At 42.7% G+C, this 16,067-nt stretch overlaps 2 protein-coding genes across 3 annotated transcripts; both read right to left on the reverse strand.

Moving 5' to 3' along the window:
* Window positions 1-134: 134 nt before the first annotated feature.
* si:ch73-352p4.8 (cystine/glutamate transporter) lies at window positions 135-7,351 on the reverse strand. Of its 2 annotated transcripts, XR_010331187.1 has the most exons (14): window positions 7,056-7,351; window positions 4,686-4,921; window positions 4,043-4,169; window positions 3,582-3,697; window positions 2,991-3,116; window positions 2,662-2,761; window positions 2,533-2,577; window positions 2,256-2,379; window positions 2,021-2,124; window positions 1,843-1,939; window positions 1,501-1,650; window positions 1,016-1,193; window positions 442-597; window positions 135-346 (listed from the first exon to the last, which is right to left on the reverse strand). XR_010331187.1 is itself a non-coding variant. In XM_064342973.1 (13 exons), exons 2-13 carry the CDS (start codon window positions 4,915-4,917, stop codon window positions 533-535), a joined length of 1,464 nt encoding a protein of 487 aa, XP_064199043.1. In that variant the 5' UTR covers window positions 4,918-4,921; window positions 7,056-7,351; the 3' UTR covers window positions 135-532. The 2 variants fall into 2 exon arrangements, 1 of the variants encoding a protein (XP_064199043.1); XM_064342973.1 differs by having other exon boundaries at window positions 135-597.
* A 147-nt stretch (window positions 7,352-7,498) lies between these two features.
* Window positions 7,499-15,837, reverse strand: LOC135259079 (uncharacterized). The gene is made up of 16 exons (XM_064342972.1): window positions 15,520-15,837; window positions 14,744-14,861; window positions 14,111-14,287; window positions 13,390-13,492; window positions 12,908-12,940; window positions 12,671-12,727; window positions 12,256-12,489; window positions 11,187-11,293; window positions 10,338-10,509; window positions 9,478-9,568; window positions 9,314-9,378; window positions 9,135-9,219; window positions 8,922-8,983; window positions 8,701-8,762; window positions 8,492-8,553; window positions 7,499-8,251 (listed from the first exon to the last, which is right to left on the reverse strand). Exons 1-15 carry the CDS (start codon window positions 15,695-15,697, stop codon window positions 8,517-8,519), a joined length of 1,581 nt encoding a protein of 526 aa, XP_064199042.1. The 5' UTR covers window positions 15,698-15,837; the 3' UTR covers window positions 7,499-8,251; window positions 8,492-8,516.
* Window positions 15,838-16,067: the final 230 nt, after the last annotated feature.

The raw sequence follows: 16,067 nt of genomic DNA on the forward strand, positions 1-16,067 counted from the left end.
TTTGGTCTTTCATTCTTTTCAAATCTTCCCTTAGGGTTCTGTATTTTAACCCTTATATTTGCAGAAAGTGTTTCATGTTTTACATTCCAACATCTTGTGGGCACCGATTTCCTAACAGCAGTTTTCACAAGTAGTTTCAAGGGTATAACATTAACTTTTATTGTGACATAATGTACATAATCATAGTGCACAGTGGGGTTCATCGTTGCATGTGCCACAGGTTTCGGTGTGTAAAAGATGACCCCCAAAATCCTGTGAACCCTGTGACTGCTCACACTCCCCCATCAATGCACCATCTTCATCTGTGGTATGAGTGCTTGTTCCTTGTGTGTAAAATATGCTGTAACTGAGTAAAGCCAGTTCATAAGTTTGATATATAATGTCAATGTTATTTTTTTATGAAAATAGACATTTACGATGCGTACAAAAATGAAAACATACACAGGAATTCAGTGCTCCTTGTCCCATGCAGGTTGTCGACACAAAAGGCGGGACCCAAATCGGGAGGCCGTTCTTGGTTGGGTGGGGATTTTCAGTATGTTTTGACCTCCTGCTGAGCCACCTCCATCAGGATCTGGAGCTGCCTACTGCAGAAGTCTGCAACAAACAAAGTGCTATCAACTGCATGCAGTAGTCAGCCATTACACGTGCATCCATGCCACTCATCTGTAGATGCATTTGCAGCACAGTGGTAGACGTTGTTTTGTGAAACTCATAATTGTCCTTGTAAAGTATAAGCTTAGCTCTGGCAATATTAAGTTTAGGCTGGACGTGCAAAAAAATTATATTTTGCTGTGTTTGTTCTTATTTTAAACATTAAAAGTATTTTCTTTTTGACTTCACTGATTATACACAGTCTAATTGCAAATGAACATCCACATGTCTTTGCCATAAAGAGTAAATAAAAGTAAACTGAATTAACTAGACTACGTTGTACAGGGCTTTCTCCGTCAATGGGTCTTTGTTAGGTGTATGAGTATAAGAGCATTGTGCCGTTCAGGTACTGGTCCCTTACTGATGGCTGTCATCCAGCTGGGGGGCAGGCGTGGCCGATGTACAGTCAGGTAGTACACAGGCACTCCGGACAAGGTGATGGCACAGCTACCCCCTGTGTTCCAGGGGTCAGAGTACAGAGACAGTCCCACTATGAAGAAGCACACCACCGTGAAGGAAACTGCAATGGCCTGAGGCACCTGCCACCACCAGGGGGCGACAAAACAGGAGAAACAGTCACTCCACAGATAAGAGTTCAGGATAGTACCTTAAGTGCTCCTGGACATCTCTACAGGCTTCAGGATTTCCACACTGGGACTAAATCTGTTGGTTTTTCACAGAATGTCTCAGGCAAAATATTCAATATGAATTAATATTCATTACTTATATGTACATTCCAGGTGATAATCCACATGTTCTTTCTATCAGTAAGGGATCAAAATCTCTGACAGCACAGCAGTTTGATGATTTTGGTAAGTTTTCATTAATTCTGAGAAGATCAGTGACCTTGAAGGGTCTTGGTATTTGAGGGAAGCGGTAACGATGGATAAGCATCCCCAGGGTTGCCATGGCAATGAAGAGCCAGCGGGAGAAGGAGGCAAAGTTGACCAACTGGAAGAGCTCTCCTCTTGCCACCATCAGCACTACCAGCGGGTACTAAAGTGACAGGAAAAGGAAGGGCAGACCAATGGGTCTACCACAGTGTAAAGACCTGGGCAAACACCAGCACACAAGTAAATGGGGCTAATCCACAAAAGTACAGGAACCACACAATCCAGCATACAACAAAAGCCTGTTGTAGGAAATGCTCCAAGGAGTGAGAGAGAATGGGGTCTGACAGTGATGTACCAGCAGTAGCACAGCAGGCAAGGGTGTGTGTCTGCGGACATGGATCATGGAGAACAGAGCTGGCCAATGCCCCTCCCTGGCCCCCACAAACAGCATCCTGAAGCACAGAAATGAAGTTATGCATATACCCATGTGTGAGATGTCAATGTGGACTCTAGTTCATAAAGTTGAGTGTTACCTGGGTGCCACAAAAAAGCCCCCATGTAGAGCCCCCAGACAGGAAAGAGCCACCAATACTGGGATCACCGAGGCGATGCCTTGCAAAGCACGACCTGCAAAAGTCTGGAACAAAACAAGGTGACAATTCCCAGTGCCTCATTAAGCTACCATTTTCAATGTATTCTGGCTTCTCTTTCTCCTCTCTACAGGGAGAGCCAGCCAAGTGATTCTAAGAATGCTGGTGGAGTACTGACCACAGCTACAGCGTCCGACACCAGCAGCTCCTCTCCTGTCATCACCGTGTAGTATGACACATTGACCATAACATAGCACACAGTTACGGTTACCATGGATACGATGATTGACAGTGGGATGTTTCTACATGGTGAGAAAAGAAAGGGAAACCATAGTACCATTTTAAGGTTCCAGCAAAATGTGGAAATCATATATTCCATTATTTCCACATTTCCACCATTTATGAATGATCCATGCAAAATCATTTTCAGTATTTTGTCGTCCAAGTTTTTTTACCTGTTAGGATCAATGACCTCTTCTGTAATGAAATTCAAATAAAACCTGAGGGGAAAAAAGACACATGATTCAAGTTTAAAAAACATTTCTTGCATTCATCAATGGTAGTGCTTGTTTTTCTGGATTTACCATCCAGAATAGGCATAGAGGCCAGAGTAGAATGCCAGTGGCAGCTTGTTCAAGGTCAAGGTTCCAGAATCGAATGCATTTTGGAAGTTTTCTGTCTGTCCTGAAATGACACGAGAAGATGCTGTTGCGTACTGATCCACACAATAGACCCAAAGAGATGATCACATCTTATAAATCACCACCATTAACATCATTCAGAAATGGAACAATAATTTGGCATCCTACCAAAATAATGACAGCACTGAATATATTCTTCAAGGCCTGGAATGAAAACTGAATCCTGGCTAAACCCAAAGACGTGGAAGTCGAGTCCTGAGAATCCCCCATACCTCTGGCAAGTGCCCAGATACCCGGGACAATGATGAGGACCAGGGCAAACATCTTGATGAAGGTGAGGGTGATCTGGGTCCTAGAGGCTAAAGTCACGCTCCAGCAGTTTACTGCCACCACTAATGCTGAAGAGAGACATTCCAAGAGAGTGGTGAGGAATGAGAAAAATGAGAAGTGAGAAATGAGAAGTGGAGGAGAAAGACATGAAGTGAGAGAAGAGGAAGAAAGCACAGTTGGACAAAGGAGGAAGAAAGTGAAAAGAGGGGGAGGAAGCTAGAGGCGCATATAAAAATTCAATCTGAATATCTTTTCTTGCTTCAGAGTTATGTTGACCACATACCATCCAGAGTACTACACAGCAAGCGATGACACACAAACGCATAAACAATGGCAAGCATGTACACACATACATGTTAGTTCTTGGCATGTCATCATTTAAGTAAGTAAATGTAACTTTAAATCTTTCGGTTGGAACTTACTGAAATGCTTAATATGTCTGTACTGTACTGCAGCACCCATATTTACTATTAGGTCAAAACAACTGGTATACAAAGTTCTAAAGACTTCTTGAACTCGGAGCTGTAACTCACTCAATCCAAGAATTCCGATGAGTTTGACCAGGACTGAAGGTGCGGGACAGGGAGAAAAGAAGGCTTCCACCACGTAGCGGCCAAATGCCAGGCACACCACAGAGGCCACTGCAGGCCTGAAGCACACGGGACAGATAAGACTGACAGACATTGAAAACAAAACAGCATGCCCCACAGACAAGACCTGCTCAGCTTGAGGAACACAATAAGGACACAAGTACAGTACACACATCCATGCTGCGGGCTGCACAGTTGTGATGTACCAGGGTCTCCAAAGCCAGTTTTTTCACTCATGCTAAATCATTCCACAGTGCAAATGCACCCACACATGCAAGTATGTACACTTGCAAAAACATGACAAACGTGAACAGAATTATGAACTTGCACACACCAGCATGCTCTTCATCACAGTATCATATGCACACAAGCAGAAGGCTGATGAGGTTACAGCTGCAGCTGACCTGACAAGAATGAACTCCACCCAGAGTCGCAGGAAGGCTGGCAGGGGTCCCAGGGTCTCCAGAAGGTAGGTGTAGTGGCCCCCAGACTTTTTAAATGTGGTGCCTAGCTCTGCATAGCACAGAGCCCCTGAGAGTACACAGGAGGGAGCACAAAGCTTTTAGCTGTGTACTGTACATATACAGTACATACATACAGTACCTGCATGCCAGTATGCATACACCTGTCTTGAGTCCCCTTTGGAATGTTTTCTAGACAATGCAATAAGGCAATGCCATTAAGTGCTTTGAAAATGCAGGAAAAATATTAGCATTGTCTTTTGCAGTAAATGTTTTATCTATATAGGGTTGGCTATTGAGTCAGGGTTGCAGAAATAGGGGTTAGATAGTGGGATGATCCTCCTTTCACAGCATAAAATGTCCTTTTGTTCGGTCCTAGTAGGCAACATCAGCTGAAACAGTCCAAAAAGCTTAACTCTGCTCTGAATCCAACACGACTGTGCATTGCACATGCAGTGGGAATTAGAGACATTGTTTTTGTCATCCAAAACTGTCCAGCCCTCTATTTCCTATCAAACTGTAAGGAACTGGGCCCAGGATGCAAGGCTGAGCACTGAATGAAGGTGAATAAAGTAACCAGTCTTACCAAAGGTGGAAAGGACACCACACAGAGCCCAAACCAACAGAGACAGCCCAACGCTGCCACTGTTCATCAGCACACCCTTGGGTGCGATGAAGATGCCGCTGCCCACCACCGTGCCGGTGATGAAGGAGATGGCCGCCAGCAAGTTGACACTCCTGCGCAGGAACAGCGTTTCACTGCCCCCCTTGGCCTCGCCCGCCGCACCTGACGTGCCTCCCGCGTCTGAGCACTGCATTACTCTGCAGCAAACAGAACACAGACATATTGCACCTCATACCACACACAAACCTATGCATACATATACATACAAGATTTTACAGCCATAGTTAAGATCCACTAAGAACTGTCATTATACTTGTTAGCATGTCTCCGTTTCATAATATTTCCTTCTGCTTTATCTTTTTGGTGCAGGCGGACATGCTACTTAGTGATGTTACAGTGAGTGTACTTATTTCTCTCTGGTCTCAGCGTTTAATATTGTAACCCTTGTTTCTCCGTGTACTACCTTTGAACCATAGGTGTTGATAGATTGGTTAAATGGTCAGGAAAGAAGAGATTTATAAATATGGCATAAGCCACACATACATATGCTTGTTATAAATTATAAATCGCAACCATGCTATATTAATGCGCAGGTGAATGTGCACAACAACGGCAATTGTAATGTCTACAATTAACAATTTTGGAGCAAAGAAATTCCAAATCAATTATTCTATGCTGGTGTTTTGTGTGGTACCCTACACAATAATGGTAGGATAAAATAATGGCAGGGAAAACAAAAAAGAGCAAAGTGGAGCTCATAATCTAAGTGGAGGAAAGGAAAATGTGTTCTTGCGGCGTGTCGGTCCGGGGAGGCAGTCTGCACAGTCTAGAGCCACGCCCACTAGTTTTTCATCAATTATTTTAAATCGAGCAGTCACATAGTTTGAATGACGAGTGGGATGGGTTTACTCTACCTATGCTCAAGTGAACTTGAGCATTAAGTCAAGACAAGATCCACACAGAGTGCTAGAGCTTCTCTTGGTGTCCCTAACTTTTCTCCCTCTCTCTCACCCTCAGTTGATTTTTGGACAGCATTCTGTAGTTTCCCCATCCAAAAATCAACTGGGGGAGTGAGAGGGATACAATGCCCCGTGTTTTCATTTTAAACGCCTGCTTCCGCAAAACTCTGGTTGGTAGTTTCATTTGCACCGTTGTTAATCAAAAACCTCTGGTCGTTAATTCTATGAAAACAATGATTCTATCAAAAAAAATTAGTTCCTTCTCGTTTTATAGCTTACCATACAGTTAGCACCAATTTTGGTAATTTTTGTCCTTACATTATTTAATAAAACTGTATGAAACCATAAGTCAATCAAATTCATCTCCATAGCACTGTCTTTTTAAATGTTGTGGTCGCGCAATGTAGACATAACGTGTAGACAATGTAGACATAACGACCCTCTGAAACGGGTTTTGAATGCCAGGTAGCTTTATGACAGGTTCGCCGTCACTTGTCACCTAGCCAATATTAGCTACATTTCTTGGTTTTAGGTCAGAATGGAAATGTGATTCAACGTTGCCATCAATTGTGAAATTGGGCATTGAAAAGGGGAGGGGATGTATCAACAATTCAATATCGAAAGAATAATGTTGCTGTTCAAACTGCTTTAGAATGCTGGATTTTGTAGCCCATTGATTTTAGAACTGTTAAAAGGCCAAGGTGTCCCTTTACTGAGAAATAATGCCCACCCTTGGACCAATCAGAATCAAGTATTCAGCCAAGCCGTTAAATGATAATATGATATTTGTTCCTTATGGAAGATGGGGATAAACTTCAGGTGCATTACTTACCTTAGTTGTATAGTAAGTTTGCATTAGGTTGCTAGTTGGATTATTGCTACATTTGAACATAATAACATAACATAACTTGAACATAAGAAAGTAGAGATAAGTAGTCAACTAGTGTAAAATAACATGAGGCCGTGGGTTGGTTTTCTTCCTGTCCTCCCCAATTTTTTGAGCCACCAGCTGCCACTGATTTGCTGGTACATGCTTTCCAAATTAAACTCCTGTTTTATTTACCAAACACAAATATACTTTCTTTTTGGTCAAACACTGCAGAGCAGAACCTGCATTGATGCATAGATACACACACACCTGCAAATTAGTGTCGTGTTGGCAAACACATGCACACTGGCAAAACTGAGTTCTTGAGTTATCAAGCGTAAACATCTATGATTTTCAAATTACACTCCAACATTAGCACATTATGTTGTTGCACATTATGTACCAACAAATTAGCTACCACATTAGGAAATACAAATTCACAATCTGTGCGCTCGGCACCAATATTTTAAAAGCAACAGCAACGCTTCATGCGCTCTCACTTACTGTTCCAGCTGGGATCCAGCAGACAGAGTGTAGTCTCGCTGCAGTTGGACAGCCGACTAAGGCTCAAATGGTGGAACCACTTTCAGGATTGCACTCTCCCCTCAAAACGACAACCCCCCCCCCCCACCAGCCAATGCAAATCTGAACTGTAACCATAGAAACTGACCGATCCACCACGGAGAAAAACAAAGCCAGCAGTCTTTCCGAACTCTGTCAACATCACTAATTAAAGCACATAAAGAGTACAAACCACGTGTGTGTGTGTGTGTGTGTGTGTGTGTGTGCGCGTGTGTATGTGTCCATGTGCATTTACACAGCTTGACACAGGAATCTCACACAGGGCAGAGGCCCACCCCACTGTCAGAGCAGCTGCAAAGGGACAAGAATCCCTTTGAGTCTGCAAAAAACAATGGATACAAGGAAAAGTACAATCTAAAGCAAAACAGGTTTCAGAAAAAATTTCATTTGAGAACAAGCTCAGCCATCTTCTCCATGACAATTAACAACATTAAACAAATGTATCAAGGAGATAACCAAAGAATAAAAAACTAAAAACATTCAAATCTCCATCCTACTGCACTATGAACACAACAATAAGGACAATCTACACATGTATCTGAGTAAGACTTTTCAGGAAGAGTTATCAGGACAATAACAAATCCAAGAGAATTCAGTACTCTGCAAAATGGAGGGTCCCATATAAAATAAATATATTTCTGTTAATAAGTGAGAGCTCTTCACAATGTTCAATTTTTCTCTTTCAATTTCTAGCTCCATGTTTAAATCATTACTGAATATCTTAATGGGAGTCAGGGTTTTCAGAATCCCCATAACGTTGGAAGCTAACTTGTCAATAACTTGTATGAAGCAATGAGAGTCCACACTGTAGTCCAAAGAAAAGCGTTGATCGGGTTAAATCTCAGTCACGGGACCCCTGTGGCAGTGCGACCCATTTTGAGGTTCATGAAGCCTCACTCCCTTCAAAAGTATGTCAAGTCATCTTGCAGAAGAACACAGAAGCTGTCTGGGTCATCATCACTCCTCTCCTCCGTGTGCTCTATCCATCCTTCGCTGGCCGCACACGTGAAGGCACGGTACTTCTGCTGTATCCGCAGGTTCTTTCCCTCTCTGTCTGTCTCCTGAGAGGTACCGTCCCACAGGCAATGCTGGAAGCACAGGGAACACTCACACAGCACCTGTGACACAGGGGGAGGGGTAAGGCTGAGCTTCGCTACAGTTTTTCTGCCAAGTCCCCTGCTGAAAATGTAACACATAACTTTCACTCTTAAAACCAAATGAGGCCAAATTAAGACTGTGCCACTATATGGCTAACATTTAGCTTAAGCTTAAGGTGCAGCACTGCACTGTGGTATAGTCATTCGTGTACAACAAACTCTCATCCCTAAAAAAGAAATACTAGTAAAAGAAATGCTCACATAAGCAACTCCATCCTTGTCACAATTAAACACTGAGCGCAAAGTCTTCAGGGTGGATCCTCCTGCGAAAAGTCCAAATGAAACCACATGAGACCATGCAGAATACAGCAGACTGTCCAAAATGGCCGCAGTAGACTAAAAGGAAATGACAACAGCCACTGCCTAACAATTACAAAATCCAGGGAGAGCAGTAATCAGCTAGCACTCACTGGAGGACGATCCGTCTTTCTGGATGCTGGATGTTAGCACCGCGAGGTTTCCTCTGTTTTTCCTACAAGATGACACAAAATGACGAATCAGATCACCCCAGAGTGAAGTAAACCAATACCACATGCCTAGACACCAGAGAGAAACACACCATCTGCCTCTGTTAGCAGGCTACCCTTGTGAAAAAGCACAGTGCGTTTTGTCGTCTGCAGTTCACACTTACCGTGAGGACGTTGTTCTCGTCCCTCTGATCTTGTGAGGACTTCGACTCAGCAATGTGTTCCTCTGCAAAAACAACACAATGAGCCTGACAGCTGGACAGAAAAGAGCTCATTTTGAAGCGAAGAGTCCCCATTTTTTAAAAATCGTCTACACTCCAGACTCGTGGGAACAAGCCGGACACCACCGAAGGAGTGAGGCCGACAGACGGACTCACGTGCAGCCCTCCGGTCACTTTGCTGGGTGTTGGAAGGGGCCAGCGGCAGGGGCGTCACTAAGAAGACTGGCCGCTGCTTATCACACTACAAAAGACAACGTACAATTCCAGTATAGTAAGCCCAGGCACAACAAACAACCTCCAAGTCCAGCTCCTATTCGGCGTTCCTAGATCCTTACCGTGGGCACACTACTGACATCCTTTTGGCCTTGCTGGGACACTGCCTGAAGGATGTGCACTGGACCTGAGGATCACAACTCCGGGTGAGTGAGCAAGTGGGTTCCATCAACGCAGGGGGTAAACTGCACACAACAGCACACAGACAACTGTGGACTGGACTTACGTGGAGGTTCCGTGTCGCGATGCTGCATGCTGGAGAAGAACTTGACCTCTGGGATCATAAGACCACTGCTGCTGATGAGATCCTCACGCAGCTATGAATGACAGCACAAACCACTTTGTAAGAGTACGAGGTCCTCACAAAGCTATGAAAGACAGCACATAAAACAGTGTAATAGTATGAGGTCCTCACACAGCTGATAAAAAGGTATAAGCTACAGCTGTTTAGGAAGAAAATAACTGTGGTTTAACTGACCACAGTTAAACAAATTATGATACATAAATGGCTTTCTGCAACAGTACCTGAAAAATAACAATGTTGACATTTTCAAATACAAACATATGTGCATGAGCCCCACATCACGGAATTGAATGTGGACTGTTCAAATGTCAAGTGTGGCTCACAATGGGGGGTTTTGGATGGGATTATAGCATTTTAACATGCACTGATGACCGTTGCTGGGATTAGATTTAAGAATTTACACTGAATATGGAATACGGAATATGGGGAGAGTGTGTGCAAACCAGGCACTTCTTTTCAAAGAAATTGCTTCTGGCTGCCTTTTCCTGGGGTAACTCCCTCCGTTATTGGCTGTAGGTTACTCTAGTAACTTTCACTCTAGTGTTTCTTTTGCACCTCTACATCATGAACCTATGCACTTGTTGTACGTCGCTCTGGATAAGAGCGTCTGCTAAATGCCTATAATGTAATGTAATGTAGGTTTTCGATTTTACTTTGTTTCCTTTCCCTTCTGTATCCATGTGCCTTACAGAACATATTCTGCTTTGATGGGTGTGAGTGTAACTGCACACTGAGCGAGCACAAAGTGGTAGCCAAGGCTAAAGCAGAGAGACTCCACTGACGGGCAGCTCTTGGGAGGTGCTGGAGAAGTCGGGGCGGGGTTCCTTGCGGTACAGCATGTAGAAGGGGCTGTGCCCGGTGCTGGGGTGCTGCCTGAGGCGCAGGGCGAACAAGCTGGCGGGAAGCTGCACATCCCAGCGCTCCTGGTGGTCCCTCACCAGTTCCGACACCATCCTGCAGGGCGGCACATTCGAAAATGAGTCAACAAGTGGGCGGCAGGCAGGAGGACAGCAGGCAATACGACGGAGTCAGCGAATTCATGATTTCAGTACATTGTTTTGAATGCCCTACTCCTCCTCCTCTCACACTTGCACTCCAGTCCTCCAAATCGCATGCTGTCCGCTGCTGCTTCTTTTACAATCCATGGGTTGAGATGAGCATGTAACGATGGTGCAGACAGATTACAGGTGCCCACATTACTAGGAGTCACTTTTGAGTGATGTAAAGGAGGAACACCCAGTCAACTGAAAACATCAATTCCCACTGCAAGTACAAAACTCAGGTAGCCCAAATCCTTCCCAGGTAACCCTATGGCCAACTGTGTTGCTTCTTCCATGTTATTCAATTTTTTGCATTTGGCATTTCCTCGTTTTATCTATTCTCATGGACACGTTCTATAAACATGAGTTGTACCACAGTGTTGCATCTTGTATGTACCTATGGGAACTCTGTTAGTGAGAAATGGATGAATTGTCACTGGTGAACACTACTGGACGTCAGTGACACAATGTAGTTTCGTTCGACACACGACACACAATATTGCACTCACAATGGAACAAAAAGTGCTTTTTCACAAAACGTTTCTGTGATACACCAATGTAGTTGCATGTGGTACGCTGGTGGGAACTGACCCATCTACAAAGCACTGTGTGACAGGGTCCCGAGTGCTGGCCTCAGGGTGAAAGGTCACGAGGGAGACATCCTGCTCCCCCAATAATGCACCCAGCTCTGTATTCACCTGTAAAACAAAGACCAGCACTGCTTCAATATGTACCATGCACAGTGACAATAAGACTACAAAAAACAAGATGCAAACTGGTAAGGACAAGCAATAAAATAAGAAAGTGGGGACGGCTACAGGTCAAACATGATCATCATAACAAACTGGGAAACTGGGATATTCTGGGAAACTCTGGTCTTTTCGCATACATGATGTAGATACATCTTGAAACCATCAACTCTGACCAACAATGACCCGGTCAAACGCAAGTCTCTCCACTCAGACACAAACCAGGTCAAACATGTACGCAACCGCACTGACCCAACATCGGACACTATTTTGAAGAATGTTTGTTCAGCTGAAAGGTGGTAAAATAAGGTTATTCACTCTTCAAACAAGGAATCCCACCGCTGCACAAACAAGCCATTCCAGCACTGCTTTTAAAGGGAAACGGATACACAAATATCACCAACTTGGCCTGTCATCGGTGTCTTGTAGATCGAGAGCAGGGCTCTTCCCACACAACTGGACTACGATGGCTCTGTGCCATCAAACACATTAATGTGTGCCATCATAGCAACTATTTAAACAATATAAAATGCACAAAATCATCAGGTTGTTTGATCTATAAATGAGAACGAGAGCCCCATTTGAGGATCCAGCTTGTTTGATGTTAGATCAAGCAAAATGTACAGTGTTTCATTTTGAATTTTTTATTTGGCACACACTCTTAACACAACAGACTTAAAAGGTTTTCATGAAAGTAGAGTGGATGCTTGATCAGGGCCATACGATACAGAATAGAAAGCAGAATAGAAGCAGAATAGAAACAGTGATATAGCTTCAGAATGAAAGTTATAAACATACCACCAAAGCACCACAGAAAGTACTTGCAATGACCATAAAAGAAAACTGTGAAATATTACCAGGGGTAAAAAGCACAAATAATAATTAACTGACATCAACATACAATTCTTTACCTCTTGGATAAAGGCCTTGTCCATCTGTGACAGGATTCGTAGAGGCCACCCAAACTGATAGGTAAGGTTTTGGATATTCAGTGCCACCTCTCCGGCGGATTCTGATTTCATGGGGTAGGCCTCCACCCATTTGGAGTAATAGTCCATCAAAATGAGCATAAACTTGTATCCATTCTGGGTCTCAGGCAGAGGTCCTTTCAGATCCACACCCAGCCACTCCCACTTCTCATTCACCTGAGCACGTGATAAACAGACCAGTCAGCTGCTGTGAGAAACAAGCCGTTTATACGCAAAAAAAAATCCCCCAGAACTCCAGCTCCAACTCCAACTCCAGTCTTTTTTCCATTAAGAAAAATTAACAGCTTGTTAAAATTATGGGATGGCACACGGCTGTAGGTGACAACGTAGCCTGTACCTTGATGGTGTGCTTGTAGCGTTTTTTCCTTTTGGTCTGAAATTTCTCTCGGCTCACCTGTAGGTACAAATTAAGGTGTTTTACAAACTTACAGTACATCCAGTAAAACCAAATCACTGTCACTAGAGTTAATATCAGTGGGCCATCACAGAAAGACATTCAACAGTACTGTATACTTAAAGTTGTTTAGGCAATGATGAAAGGTTGTCATAAAGTCACTTTAACATGCCATCTTACTTTTTCCCATGCTCCTTTGGTCCACTGAATGCTCTGCCCAAACAAAAAAAAGTTACACATCACCATTCCCACCTGCTTCCAATGAAAACTGTCACTGTTTATTCAACGGATGGATGACAGCTGTGAAGCTGTTTGTGCATGTGCTGAACAGAATCTCTGAAGTCTTTGTACTGCCAGCAGTCGAGAAGCTACAAGCCTTTGCAACCCGAAACAAAGCATTATTGATTAGGCCTGTATATGACAGGTGGCAGATTTTTTGTATGAAACGGATAAGACTATGTTTTTCTCTTCAGAATGACAACATGCCTACACTGAAGTGCTGAGAAAATACTGCTAGGTGGTTGAACTGGATAAAATAATCTAATGTGTAAGATAGTCAGCATGATACCAACTTCACACTGATTGCACAGATGCTGTCTGCATGGAGCATGCATGCACATACAGATGTCATTTATGCCTGCAAACTGCAGTGAGGCTTGTACCTCTGGTAGACAGTACTGTTCATGAAAGCTGGTGGGATGTAATTTCTCTTTATCCCCGTCAGGAGGGGTGCCAGAAACTTCATGTGTTGATGACACAGCATTTCTTGCGAGAGAGAGACAAACAATAAAAGGAAAGAAATTGGTTGCATATCTTTTACTTTATGAATATTACCATGTAGAATACAGTACGACAAGCACCAATCATCGACATACTTTCCAAATACAACCTAAATTAAGGCTGCATTTCTTTTCTTTTTAAAGTATATTTTATCCACCCTGTGAAGCATATGACTACACTGAAATCCACTGATTTATCAGGATGAGCCAGCTCCCTTGAACTGCAGCAATAATATAGTTGACCCAATATAACATTTGAATAACCAATTAAGCAGAAATTGTTTCACAAAGCTATACAAGACTACTGACAAAAATGTCAATCCTTTCTTCTGCATAGATACTATTGATTGTGATCTTTGTTATACAAATTCAAGTTGACCTTGCTTCCAAAGGTTAAGAAACCCTGTGCTGACATTAATGTGCTATTCTTAACAGTTTAATATGGTGACATCAATACACTTGCAACAAATTCTTTATTAAAATCTTAATTAAAAGAAAAAATGTTTAAATGTAAGCTGTATATTCTATGCATACAAACTGAAAAACAAAACAATGTTTCTGAAACCAAAATTGTTTTTGTCACTTTAACATGATAAATATGTACCTTGATAATGTTTGGACTTCCATGAGTGACCTCTTCACATACTCCTCACACAGAGAGGGGTAAGATGCATACACAGGCCTGTCTTTCCCTGAGCTTGCAGCCAGGAGTCCAGTTCGATAAGAACCCAATCTGGCTACTGCTGGTTCAGACGAGGAGGCGTCTTTGTTTGGAAGAGCTCTGTATGGGTCAGACCATAAAACAAACAACTTAAACACTATGGAAAGAATGACTTTAAGAAATGTGCCCATGGTATACTTAAAACACAATGGTCTGTAAATAATAACTAGATGTAGATAACATACACAAATGCAAGTCCACATCTCAAAGGCTAAAAATTAACTAAATTAATTGCTAAAGGTGGCGCAACAAGTTAATTTAAGGGGGTAATTGTTTTTTCACATGGATGACGTAGGTGGGTGATAACTTTTTTCATTAAATGAAATAATTTTTAAAAATATGTTTTGAGTTTACTCGGTTTCCCTTAGGTTTAATATTACATTTTGTCTAAAGATCTGAAACCATTCAGAGTGACAAATATGCAATCATAGAGGAAATCGGGAGGGGGGGAAATATTTCGGGTCACTTCCAGATGCTTCTGCACATGCAAGTACTACAGGTGTAACATGAACGTACTCTTGGCTCCGTTTATATCTCCTCATTGCCGCCATTGACTTTTCCTTTTCCTCTGTTGTGGTGTGTGCAAACCACGATGGCACATAGTCGGGAGACAATGGATCGTCGCTTCGTCTGCCTAAAATGACAATAAAAGGCTCTAACTAATTCCAGTCTCAAAATTCGATTTCAACCTTCTTGAGCAGGCCATTCTCTACATGTCGGCACTGAGTTCGTACGTCACCAGCGAGCCCAAGAGAGACACCGCGCATATCCGGCATTTATCACTGCAATGTCGTCTGATTTAGGAATTTGCATGTGTAATAAATATTTATAACATAGCACTGACCAACGCCTGTTTTGTGGGCTCTGGAGCGGCTAGATGGACAATCGATAGTTCATGTTTCAACTGGCATGAGCCAAAGATGACTAGCTATGAAAAACCCACATACGTTTAACGTTAATTCAACTGCATTCGTCTAACTGGGTTTTAGTAAGACAGAACCCCTTCATTATTTCCTCCCAACAGGCAACAAAACATCACAACACTGGATACATAAAAAATCCAGACTCGATAACGGCGCTTCGGTGAATCATACGACAAAATATGAAAGGTAATATACTACACAGGCAAATTGTGATAATCGATCATCTAAGAGTCATTTGCAAGTTGCCTCACGAAACGACAGAAAGCTAATGTAAATAGCTAGCTTCAAGTTAGCAAGTAAAGGGAACCACACTAGGATTGTTTTACTGAAAATATAACATAAAAGTAGTGATTCTCAGATACCGCGCACCTGTAATAAAGTGCATACTGCACAACTTGCTGTGAGAAGCTGGAGTCCATCCCTCGCGCTTCACAGCAGAGACCCAACGTTTTCTTCTTACAGGATCGCGAGGAAAGGTATAAAATTTCACGTACGATCCGCGTTTCGCCTTCTGATAACAACCTACTGCTACACACATTGTCGGCATATTTTTTGATTTATTACAAGTAAATAATCAGTATATAGTTGTAAGGTCAGAGACTCTGAATCATATATATATGCTCTCAACTACGCTACTACTCCAAGATGTGTTTACGCATGTATCCAGTCTGGCGGCGCCCGATAATGACGAACACAACGGCTTGCACGTTTAGAAAGCCCAAGAAACATTTGATTGGTTGCGGGATGTTTCTGAGATTGTGGTTGGCTGTGAGTTGGCAGTGGTGAACTTCACGGAAGGCTGTTTCTCTTCATCGACATAACCGGAGTTCTATGAGCAGAATACATATCTTGAAAAATTAATATAAGTTACGTTTATGTCTCACTCCATCGAGGAGGATCTTTATGATTTCAATAAT

This window comes from Anguilla rostrata, chromosome 7 (assembly GCF_018555375.3).
Source record: "Anguilla rostrata isolate EN2019 chromosome 7, ASM1855537v3, whole genome shotgun sequence".
NCBI lineage: Eukaryota > Metazoa > Chordata > Actinopteri > Anguilliformes > Anguillidae > Anguilla > Anguilla rostrata.